At 49.5% G+C, this 12,368-nt stretch overlaps 1 protein-coding gene across 1 annotated transcript; it reads right to left on the reverse strand.

The window, feature by feature from the left end:
* Positions 1–1,415: 1,415 nt before the first annotated feature.
* On the reverse strand, positions 1,416–10,310 carry LOC114705900 (butyrophilin-like protein 1). The gene is made up of 10 exons (XM_028888060.2): positions 10,045–10,310; positions 9,436–9,545; positions 7,032–7,385; positions 5,954–6,235; positions 5,636–5,836; positions 5,132–5,152; positions 5,020–5,046; positions 4,812–4,838; positions 2,895–2,921; positions 1,416–2,212 (listed from the first exon to the last, which is right to left on the reverse strand). The coding sequence occupies exons 2-10, from the start codon at positions 9,512–9,514 to the stop codon at positions 1,689–1,691; spliced, it is 1,542 nt and encodes a 513-aa protein (XP_028743893.1). The 5' UTR covers positions 9,515–9,545; positions 10,045–10,310; the 3' UTR covers positions 1,416–1,688.
* Positions 10,311–12,368: the final 2,058 nt, after the last annotated feature.

Consider the following 12,368-nt stretch of genomic DNA (forward strand, 5'->3'; position numbering starts at 1 on the left):
CTGTGAGTGGTGACTACTGGCTGAGAACACAGGAGAATCAGTATTTTTCCCTTCTGTGTTCTCAGCAGTATCCAATGTAACTACCATCTCACCATGGCTTTCATTTATAGATGTTAATTTGGATCTTTAGAAAAACTAAATATGCCTGCAAAAACAGTTTTCAGCATCCAGTCACTCCGACTTCTACGGGGTTGATACTGATTCCGACGTAGCGGTTCTGCCCAACTGTGGCTTGTCAGCCATATCTTCATCCTGAGAGGGATATTTTCCTGCTCTTTGCCTGGTCATTTTTTATTTAGTATTAGGCACCATGAATTTTATCTTGTTAAACTTTGTTCTGGAGTGAAACTAAGATATTTTATCCAAGGTCTCCATGCCTTTGGACCCAGTGTCCATAGAATGCTCAAGGTTTTCTGGTCTAGCCCATAGCAGCGGTGCACATTGGAGACAGTTTCTTCCAGGTGTTTCTTACCGTTGTTGTCCACAGCTTTGATTGGACTGGAAGAAAATGAGCCGCCCTCTCCCTCTGCTGACACACTTACCGAGAATTGGAAGTATTCATTTCTCTATTATTTTAACTATGCATGTGTATGTGAGTGTGAGTGTGTGTGTGTGTGTGTATGTGAGTGTGAGTGTGAGTGTGAGTGTGTGTGTGTGTGTGTGTGTGTGTGTGTGTGTGTGTGTGTGAATATGCATGTGAGTGCAGTTGTCTGTGAAGGCCAGAAAAGAGAGTCAGATCTCCTGGAGTTAGAATTACAGGCAGTTGTGAGCCTCCTGGCCGCCATGCTCTCTGCCGTGAGGATGATGGACTAAACCTCTGAAACTGTAAGCAAGCCCCCAATTAAATGCTTTCTTTTATAAGAGCTGGTTGGTCATGGTGTCTCCTCACAGCAACACAGCAGTGACTAAGACAATGGCCAAGAGCATTTTGGAAAGGAAAGGGATTACTTCATCTCACAACTCCCAGATCCCACTCTATTAACAAGGGAAGTCAGGGCTGGAACTCAGCACAGGAACCTGGAGGAAGGCCACAAAGGAACGTTGCTTACCAACTTGCTCCCCAAAGCTTGCTCGGTTTGCAGGACCACCTTCCCAAGGGCTGGGTCTTCCCACATTGATCATCAATCAAGAAAATTTCCCACTGACTTGCCTACAGGTCAATCAGACAGAGGGAATTCCTCAACTGAGGATCCCTCCTTTCAGACGTCTCTAGCTGAGCCAGATTGACAAACACCTAACCAGCACATTGCTGTCCTATAGCACATCAGATACAAACAAAGAATAACACCGGGGGACTGTGCCCAGAGCACATTATACACTTGCACAAGAATGGCCCTAAATGATGATGATGATGATGATGGTGATGGTGCCACTGGTGTATAAGCAGGGAGCAAATGTGCCATCAGATTCAAGAAGCCATGGATTCATTTATCTTAGGAATATTTAAACAGATTTATATATAAAAAAAAAGAAAGGAAGACTATTAACAATCATAACACCATGCACAGCACCAACTGTCTTCTCTGCCGATAGTCTGAGAATCTTGATGTCTAGAGACTGGCCACAGAGGCTCACGGAGTCTCAGGGAAGAGGCATCACAGGGACCTCCCAGGCAGAGGTCCCTGTGCCTGCCCAGGAGCACCAGAGTCCTGGGCTGCAGTACCTGCCCATCGAGTTCTTTGTTCACATCACTTGGGACTGTGTGATGGAGAGAGGTCCATGCGATTACGTTTGAAGTAAGGATAGAGTGATCCCTGGAAACCGGCCTGGGTGAAGGAGAAGATGTGGGTCTCATCAGTCATGTTGTAGAAAGAAAGGTCATTGTCCTCGTGATCCAAGAAGATTGCAATCTTCAGTGGATGAGTGTCCAGCAGCAGATCCTCTTCCAGAGAAACGTTTTGGGAACAGAAGGTAAGAGCCCTGTATTTGTCTCCCTTCTTCTCCAAGACTCTGAATTTCTTCACTGAGTCTCTGGGTGGTGCATCCTGAGTGTACAGCTCATAAACGCCTAGTGTCCATTCCTCAGTGTCCCCGATATCCACCTCCCAGTAGTATCTCCCCAACATGAAGCCTTCCTGGTACAGTGTGATGATGTTGTGGTCTACTTGCGGGTTGCTGAGGGATGGATCCGCTGTCTCCTCTCTGCTGCTCTCTTCTGTCTTTGGGCCAGATTTGTCCTGGTGAGGTACTTCATGATTTATCATCACAGGAGCTGGGAGGAAAAGGAGGAGGGGGGAGGAGAGGGGTGGAGGAGGAGGAGACTAAACCAAAATTGCAATGTCTGTACACCAATAACTCTGTGTTCAAAGTTAGCGTTGTGTGTAGGGGGCTACTGGGTGGGTGACGTCTTACGGAAACTGGGTTTGGGGAGCTGGTGGGACAACGTTCCTGAGGTGCTGGGCCATGCGCCCTCACAGTGCATCCTGAGCTCTGTGTCCTATTCCATCTTGTCTATGCTACTGTAAGGTCTTGGGAGAGCATGGAGTGAGCCAGGACTTGGTAAATCGGAGCCTTGCTCCTCTCTTATGGAAGTGCTGGTCACAAGCCGACCTCACAAAATGAAGCTGAGTGTTCTTGCCCCTTGGCGCAGTTCGGCGCCTCCTCAGTAAGGAGCCATGGTTCTGTCATCCAAGCCCAGTGGATCCCACAGACAAGAGTGCTTGGCCAGTGTGTGGAGAAGGGAACAGAACCAGCGCGGTTGAGCCTGGCAGTGGCCTGCAGCACAGAACCACACAGCAGGGTCCCTTCCTCCCCTCCTCACTCTCAGCCTCAACAAGGAAGTCACCGACACCAACACACAGGACACCAGAGGAGGGGGGGGGGCTGACATGCTCAGCTGCAAACAACAGGAGCAACCTCAGGGGCTGGAGGCAGGTAAGAGCAGGTGGACTCACCCAGCTGGAACAGTTCCTTCCTCCAGTCTGGAAGAGAGCAGAGCAGACAGATGGTGGAGCCGCACCCAAGGAATGAACGAGACTCACGTCCCCGTGCGTTCTCCTCCCAGTCACTTCGTCACTGAGCCCCTCAGACTTCTAGGGTCCAGAAACTCCCACAGGCAGGCGGCTCTCTGTGCTGACTCAGGGGCTGCTCCCTAGAGACTCAGTGCTGGGGGTGGGGTGGAGTGAGGTGGGGGTGGGGGTGGGATAGGGGTAGGGATGAGGTGTGAGTGGGTGCTAAGTTCCTCTTGCTCAGGTGCTGTTGGGCCTCAGGTTTTTATTCAGAAGTTAAATACGTGCGTAGCCTTGGGAGGAGGACAGACAAGGACTTTTGCTTCTTAACAGACACAGCGCCGTGGTCTCTCGCTGAACCTCCTCCATCTAATGTGTAGAGCCATGAGGACAGGCGTCAAGAAGAGCAGCTGCAAATGCAGCTCCTCCCGGCGTCCTGCGGTGGAGGAGAACGGCGGAGCCCTGGCTCCCTGAGCTCCTGTGCCCCATCCTCAGCGTTTAGCTCCCTTCGTCAGAACCACAGGGAGTTTTAAAAAAAGATTTGTTTTTTAATTTTATTTTATGTGTCTGAGTGTTTGCCTACATGTATGTACGTGCGCTACATGAGTGCAGTGCTGGCAGAGGCCAGAAGAGGGCGTTGGATCCCCTGGGACCAGAGTTACAGATGGTTGCGAGCCGCCATACATGGGCCATGGGGACCGAACTCAGGTTCGCTGCAAGAGTAGCCATTGCTACTGAGGCGTCTCCCCAGCCCCGGTTGGAACATTTCAGAGCAAATCGTTAAAGTCTCACCAGAAGCTGCTTACTGAGCTGTCTGTCAACCTGGAGGGCCCACCTGTCTGTCACCCTGGAGGGCCCACCTGTCCGTCACCCTGGAGGGCCCACCTGTCCGTCACCCTGGAGGGCCCACCTGTCCGTCACCCTGGAGGGCCCACTGGTCTCCTCCTCAGGGCACTCAGGCTGCCTGGAACAGCTTGGTTTCCAGCTTATGTTCCTTGGGGACTTTCAACCTCCACAGGGTCAGAGATGACAGTGCCACCTACGTGTGGCACAATGTCCGATGTATGGAAATTGCACAGATGGGATCAAGGAATGACCTAACGTGTTTGTGAATGTCACATTACACACATACATCACACATATACTCACCCACACATCACATATATACTTAGTCTATACACACATCATATACACTCAGGCACACATCACATACATACTTACACACACATAGACACACTCACATACACATTACACACTCACATACATGCACACACTCACATACATCGTCACTTACACATGTGCACACACTCATGCACACATCACACACACTCTCACACATACCACACACAGTCACACACACACATTATACGCACTCATGCACACAGCACACACACACACATACGCACATACTTCATGTGCACACACACTCACACATATGCACACACATCACACACTCACTCTCACACTTACACACATCACACACATGCATATACACACACTCATACACATATCACATAAACACACACACAATAAGTGACTAGTTCTCTCTCCTTTTTCTTAGCTACAGAAAATAACTGAACCCCCAGCACAAATGACCACAGCTTGCTGGGCACGTTTGCACACCTGAAATCCTGGCATTTGGGAGGCGGAGGCAGGAGGCCTAGGAGCTCAAACCCAACCTTAGCTCACAGCACGTGATCCAGCCCCGGTTGTGCCTCAAAAAAAGCTGTTTGTTTTTTTTCAATTTACAAGTCAATGGCCGTTAAAGTGTGCATGTGTGCACGCAGGTGTGTTTAAGTTTCCCGGTATTATGCCCATTCTTTTAGAGTTGCTGGCAAGGTTCAATGTCCACTCGTCACTTACCCGGGTACAGCAGGGCTTTCTTCCAATCTGCAACAGAACAGACCCAAGACAGCTGAGTACTGACCTGTGGCCTCACACGACCCCCTTTTCCTCCCCGTTTTCCACACCAGTCACCATTAAACCTTTTAGTCCCCCTGCCCACCCTACGAGGGTACCAGGGGGGGTTGGCATCAGGGCAACCGGGACGCGGGACGCCTGGTCTCTTTACCTTCTCTGTACAGCGCCTTCCGCCGATCTGAAAGAAACAACAGTCGATGATGAGTGGCCGGAGTGGCGGGAAAAAGAAGCAAATGCTACGGGGGGGGGGGGGGGGCACTCACCCAGGTCGGCCTGGAGCTCATCTGAAAGAGAGGAAAGACTGTGTGTGTGAGATCCGTCAAACTGGGTCAGTCTGGAGAGTAGCTAAATGAATTAGGGTTGGCTTTCCCTCAGGGGCCCCACAATCAAGGAGATGAGCATGCGCACATGGCCACTGCAAACCCCTAAGGTGCCAAGGGAGTCTGAGGTGTCTTAGGGCTTCTTCTCAAGCAGATTCATAGGAAGAGAACCAGGCACCAGAGAAACAGCTGCACCCTCTGGAAGAAGGGTAGACTGTGGGCGTGGGAGGGGTGGGGTGTGGCGTGGGAGGGGTGGGGTGTGGAAGCGTGGGACTGTGAGGAGCAGGGTGTGAAGGCGCGGGCTCTGGTTTGAGGCCACTCTTCAGAGGCCTGATGTCCACTCCCCTTGGCCCTCTGGTCCTCTGCAATGACTGTCCGCTCCCTAGTTCCCTCGATCCCCCAGCCTTTCTGCGAACCTCCGACCTACTCTGCTTTCCCCATTTTTACCTCTGTACTTCAGGGCGGTTTTCATTTCCTGGCTCATCTGATTCATTTTTTGCCATTCTTCTGAGTTTTTATCCTTCTCTCGCCTTTTGGCTCGATGCTCTTTCCAGCAGGCAAGGCTGGTCCCACTGAACAGGACCAACAGTATGGGGAGCAAGCAAGCCAGCGCTGTTCTCCATGGAGAATTCCTGGGGAAGAAGGGCTCTGACAGGGCGCATGCAGTCGGTCAGAAACTGGCCTGGAGGCAGCTCCTTTCGCCTCTTGCCCTCTCTCCTCTTCCCCCTTCCCCTACCCCGGCCCAGGAGTTTGGCCCTCACTGACCTGGGAGGGAGATGGTCTTTGCTTTCTCTTGGTCATGGAGGGGATTTTGGATGAAGCAGATCACATCACCCACAGCTCTATCTGTGACCAAAAGAGATGTTTCCACGCGGAAGAGCCCGTCTCTGTCTTGGGCCTGTGATTCAGAGGAGGACGGTAGAGTGTTCCCCCGAGTGTCTCTCCATTGGACAGTGGGTTTTGGGAACCAGCCACTTGAGGAACAGGACACTCGGATCCCATTGGTCTCAACCCCTGTCATTCGAACAAGAGGGGCAGAGCCTAACCCTGAGGAGAGAAGACACCTGCTTGAGGCCCGCGGTTCCTGGAGAGCAGAGTGCTTGAGGGAAGCTGACCTTCACGGTACTGCAGAGCAGCCTGGAACTCAGAGGTCAGCTGAGGCTACCCTGAGACTCGGTTTGGTCTTAGCTCACTGGCTTTGCATGTGCTTGGACTGGGAGAGGTTAAGTAAGGGTCGTTCTAGGAAAAGTTAAAACTTGAAAATGGGTCTAATTGTATTTTCTGCCTTGATTTACTGGAAGTTAACGTCAGAGGTGTCCATGTTCCTACTGCATATAATTTATGGGGTCTCTTAAGATATAAAAACAGACTCAGAAGGTTGGTCAAGTACATCAGTCAGCAGAGTGTTTGTTGTGTAACCAACGAGGACCCAAGTTCACCTCCCCAAACCCACATGAAAACCTGGACGTGGACGCACAAGCTTGGGGACCAGAGACAGGTGGGTCCCTGGGGATCCCTGACCACCCAGCCTAGCTGAGTTGAGAGTCTTGTCTCAGAAAACATGGTGGACAGTGACCTGAGGCTGACCTCTGCCTTCCACATACACAAATATACACATATATGCACTCCCCCCCACCTTTGGTTCAGAAATGTGAAGCCTGTGATGTTAACCTCTGATGGCAGACAGTCTCATTCTCACTGGACATTGCAGGGAATGGCTATACCACAGTCATATCAACACATCCAGGACCACAGGCAGCTCCAGGTTGGGCGTAAGGAGAGTTACGGGCAGTTGGGTCTTTGTCTTACTTCACAACCAACACCCTGTGCCAGGCTCACATACCTATGACATGCAGCTCCACGGTGGCCTCTTGGGAGGTGAAGCCATACGTGACTTGACAGTGATAGAGGCCGTCGTCAGAGGCCTGGACCTGCTGTATCTGCAGAGCCACACTTCCCGTGGCGATGGCGTCTCTCGCCAGCTGGGTCCTGCCTCGGTACTCCGGCATCTGCACATCCTCTTGCTCCTGCCCGTCGTGGACCACTAGCACAGCCGGGGTGAGCTGGGCACGGTACCAGCGGACGTGCATGCCGGATGCACTCTGTACAGGTGACAGCTGGCAGGGCAGGGTGGCATCAGTCCCCAGCAGGACCATGATGGGCTCAGCTGGTCCCCTCACAGAAAACTGAGACACTTCTGGGGACCGGAGACAGATTGTGGAAGCGAGTTAGAGACACGAGACTTCAAATAAACAATCCCGTATTTCCATAGTTAGGGCACTGAATGTATTTCTCTTTGTACTACTTTTAAAAAGTATTAACTTTTAAGCCGGGTGGTGGTGGCGCATGCCTTTAATCCCAACACTTGGGAGGCAAAGGCAGGCGGATCTCTGTGAGTTCAAGACTAGCCTGGTCTACAGAGTAAGTTCCAGGACAGCCAGGGCTACACACAGAAACTCTGTCTTGAAAAAAAAAGTCTTAAAATTTAATAGATAAAATTTTAATAGTTATATAAATGCATATAAATACCTTAGTCTCTGTGTATATATGTATGTGTGTGTGTGTATATGTGTGTATACATGTGTGTTCTTGGGACTTTTTTTTTTTTTTTTTTTGTTTTTGTTTTTGTTTTTTCGAGACAGGGTTTCTCTGCGTAGTTTTGCGCCTTTCCTGGAGCTCACTTGGTAGCCCAGGCTGGCCTCGAACTCACAGAGATCCGCCTGCCTCTGCCTCCCGAGTGCTGGGATTAAAGGCGTGCGCCACCACTGCCCGGCTGTTCTTGGGACTTTTACAACACCAACACTTGTTCAGAAATGTCAGCTTCTTCAGTATTTATAATCTACTGACAAACACGGCCTTATCTCATTGTACAGTTTAGGAAATGGACATTCTTCAGATAGGTCAACATAGCCAAGATCACAAAAGCTGCAGGAGAGAGAAGGGGTGCAGGGGAGGCTCTGGGTTGAGGAGAGTTCAGGCAGGGACAGCCGTGCTGGGGAACTCTGTGTGATTGTCGAGTTGGCAGCCCTGGTCATCACCCCAAACAGAGTGATGCTCCGTGTCAGGAGCATCACAGTGGCCATTGCTAGCCAGGGGCCAGGCTCTTTTCAGTTCCACATTGCTTCCAAACGTGGGGTGCCTCTGTGCTTCAGAGGATGTGTGTTCTCATTACCCAACACTGGGTGTCAGTCAGTGTACATATAGGTCATATATGTACGGTTTGGAAAGACTGTTTGACTTCTGTGAAGCCACAGTGTGGTGGGGAATCATGGTTTCACATGAATGCAACCATTAAGCATCAGTTTTGGCAACGGAGGACTTCCAGATGTTCAGTACATGGTTAGCTGTGCCCTATTTATTTACTTTTAACAATCTATACCATTATGGTCAAGCTTCTCCTAATGGGTGACATTTACAGCGCTTCCACCTTGTTACTATAAGCAATCCTGCAATAAACTTCACACACATGCATATACATACATGCAGACACAAACATATGCATGCACATATGAAATTTTGAATCAGCATTTATGGACATTAGTGTTTTCTGGTGGACCAGTTGTCTAGGATGTAAAGTGCCCTGGGTTTCACTTGGATTTTTATATTTACCACCTGACATCAGATTCAGGCGATAATTCCCGACTATGCCAGCCACATGATCTCCTCTCTGAGTTCTCTCTAGAGTCTGGGAACTCCATCCAGAGTTAGTTTTTGCTTTATGAAGGAAGGGCCAGTGTCCCAGAGAGAATAAATGACTTATTCAAGGTCACAACCAAGAATTCTGAATCCAAACTCTTTGTTCTCCTATGTCCACAGACCCTCCCCCACCATGCACACCTTCCCTGCCACAGTGGCCCAAACCCTCAAACCATAAACCACACTAACCACATGCACACAGAACCCCTAATGCATGCCTTCCCTGCCGGTGTCTCAAACCCTGGAACCATGGGCCAAGCTAAGCAAGTCCTCTTTAAACAACTTCTTGTCTGGTAGCTGGCCCCAGCAAGGACGAACTGACACACTCTGTGGACCTCACGAACGATATCTCAACAAACAGATCCTGGAGGCGTTAACAGGCTAAACTCACCCACACCCAGTGAAAGTCTAGGTAAATATCACAGTTCTGAGTTTTACAAAAACTACCCAAAGGACCCGAAAGAACTTTTTCTTGGCTGAGTGATTGCATGTTCTTGAGAGAAACCATTGAAAACACACAATAAACACAGAGCAGGAGGCAGAACACTGACCTCCTGAGACGCCGGTGGACACCAGGAGGAGCAGAGCGAGGAGACAGCGAGCTAGAGGGAGAACCGGGGAGCCCTTCATCTCCAGAGGGGAAGGTCAAGGCCAAGTTCACCTGTAGGAAGGCAGCAGGTGGAGGTTCTCAATCCCCAGTTCAAAGGCTTAACATTATGCACAGGTTTCTAATAGTGTTTCCCACCAAAACCTTAAGACAAAACCCACCAACCCCACTCTCCCCAAGGCCCTTCCCATCTTCTCTTTATTCTGAAGGCCCATAGTTTCCTCACAGGCATGGGAAACTGCCAAGCATTTTCTGTGCTGGGGGGAGGGGAACTTTCTTGCCTTTCTGTGGGTCCATGGTCTCACAGGGGACCTCGGAGCTGAGTTCCCTGAGTTCAGTGTAGGGCATCGAAGTCACACAAGGAAGAAGCCTACTCCCACGTCCGGTCTATCCTTACTTCTTTCATTTGCTTATTTATTCTTTTATTTGTTCATTTACTTATTTCCCAATAAAGGGGCCATTTCTCACTACATCCTCATGACTTCAATCCCCCTTTCTTCAGGCCCACACCTCCCTTGGACAGACCGCTCACAGGCACGAACTCCCCACTCACCGTCTGGACAGTGCTGTGGGTCCCTGGGAGCTCCTGGGATCCTCAGTGAGTGATCTAAAGTCTGGTCCTGGAGACCGTCTGCGCCTGTGTTACTGCGATCAGCACTCAAGGGTGTGGCTGCTGGGGCCAGGGTGTCGGATTTTCAGAGGCGTTCTTCACAAGGAGGGCACAGGGTTTCCCCCAGGCTCTGGCTTTAGAGTTTCTCCCAGAGAAGTCTAGGAGGAAGCCGCAGCCATCTCCAGCCCTTCATTACTTCAAGAGTGGAAATAAAAGCACAAGGGACTTTGCACTGGGCTGAGCCGTAGAATGATCGCGACTGAACCACTTTGGAGACTTCTCGCTGTAAGCTGCCTCCTACATTACCAGGGAGAGGCAATCAGGTCTGATGTTCAGATCTGAGGGTCACTAGCATGGTTAGCTGATTTAGAGACTAAGGTCAAGCATGCTTCCCCTACTCCATGACTGACTTAAGTGTGTGTAGAGCCTCGGTTACATGAACAAGACCTCGTCTGACAGCAGACCAGAGATCTCTGCCAACTCTCAATAGACTTGCATTTTAAAAAACGTATTTCGTGTCTATGGGTGTGTTGTCCGCATGCGTGTGCACCACATGTGTGCAGAGTCCATGGAGGGCAGAAGGGGATGCCAGATTCCCAGCCCAGCGTTACAGGCAGTTGTGACTAGACCTGGGCCCTCTGCAAGAGAAGCCAGTGCTCCTAACTACCCAGACATCCCTCCAGCCCCCCAATTTTGCATTTTCATACTCTACCGTATATTGTCACCCCTTGGCAACTGCTGGAAATCACACGGTCTTAGTGAATATCTCCATTTAAAAGGGAATCATTTTCTTCAAATGGTTTCTCCTGAAAGCTTATTTTTCATTTTTAAGTGAGCATGTGATACATAAAATTTTGTTAGAAAATGTCCGTCTGTACTTGCTTCATCTTGTAAGTCTCTTATGACCTGCTTGTGGATGTTCAGCCTTAGATCCAGAATTTCAAGGGTATAAATTAGTGTTTTCTTTCTTCCCTTTTAAAGAATTATTTTATTTTTAATTATGTGTGTGTTGTGCACCTCTCTCTCTCTCTCTCTCTCTCTCTCTCTCTCTCTCTCTCTCTCTCAGTGTGTGTGTGTGTGTGTGTGTCTGTGTGTGTCTGTGTTTGTGCACATGAGCACAAGTGTCTTTGGAGTCCAGAAGAGGCCATCAGATCCCATGGAGCTGGAGTTACAGGCAGTTGTGAGCTTCCTGACGTGGGTGCTGGGAATCAAACTCAGGTCCCCTGGAGCAGTATGTGCATTTAGCCTTGAGCTATCTCTCCAAATGTCATTCTGAGCAGGAACGTTAATTGTTCCGGAATTCACCGGCTTGAAGGACAGGAAGCTTTTCTCTCCTTGCTCAGGACATGGGAGTGAGACAGAAGGGCCCAGCTGATGACTGTCCATGCTGTGTGTACTGGATGAGGCGGGTTTAATCAATGTCCATGGAGGGCCTGGGTGAATGAGAATCAGAAAGTTGAACCGTGTTCATGAGAGAACTGACCAGGAGGTGACAATGTGTGAAAGCATCAGATAAATTCATGGGCCTGGAGCAGACATTGTGAGAGAACTTGCTAGCATTTGGCTAAAAGGCTGTGTTGTAGATACCCTTGTTTCTCATATGTGGTGAAGGAATATACCATCTCAGGAAGGGGTCAGAGGTCTCCGGCAGTCTCAGAACTGATCTCAAGATTATCACAGCACTTGCCATTATCTTTATCAGGTGATTGAGATCAGAGTACACGGCCAAGTCTGACCTTTAGAACTTTAGAAGCAGTTGGTTGGTTGTATAACGTGCTTATCTTCTGCTCATTTAACCTGGTTGGTTAATTATGTATTTACACTTACTTATCTTCCATCTGCTCCCTGAGCATCCTTTGTTGTTCTTTTCTATGGCCAGCCGGGGCTTTCTCGTTTCTACTTTGGACTCCCACGGCTATGTTCTTTCAGGAGGTTGAAGTCTACTTAGAGTTGGTTCTTGCTTCTTCTGCTCACTCTGTCCCACTTCCCTTAGGACCAAGTTCATGCACATGTTTTCCATTTCCCTAAGAGCGTGTGGCAGTGCTCTTCAGACAACTCTGGGGAGACGGGTTGTGCCACAGAGTGTTTGCTGTTGTCCAGAACTTTGTCCTCCTTAACTGGCCATGGTATGGTGGCAAATATTACTGGAGGGATTATAATTTTTAGTTAAAAAATGATGCAGTCAAATATCATGATGTTTCCTCCATCCAAGAAATGGGGGAGTGAACCCAGGAGAGCTTATATGAGATTGAAAGGCAAACTCATAT

The sequence above is a fragment of the Peromyscus leucopus genome, chromosome 16_21 (genome assembly GCF_004664715.2).
Source record: "Peromyscus leucopus breed LL Stock chromosome 16_21, UCI_PerLeu_2.1, whole genome shotgun sequence".
In the NCBI taxonomy this organism is placed as follows: domain Eukaryota; kingdom Metazoa; phylum Chordata; class Mammalia; order Rodentia; family Cricetidae; genus Peromyscus; species Peromyscus leucopus.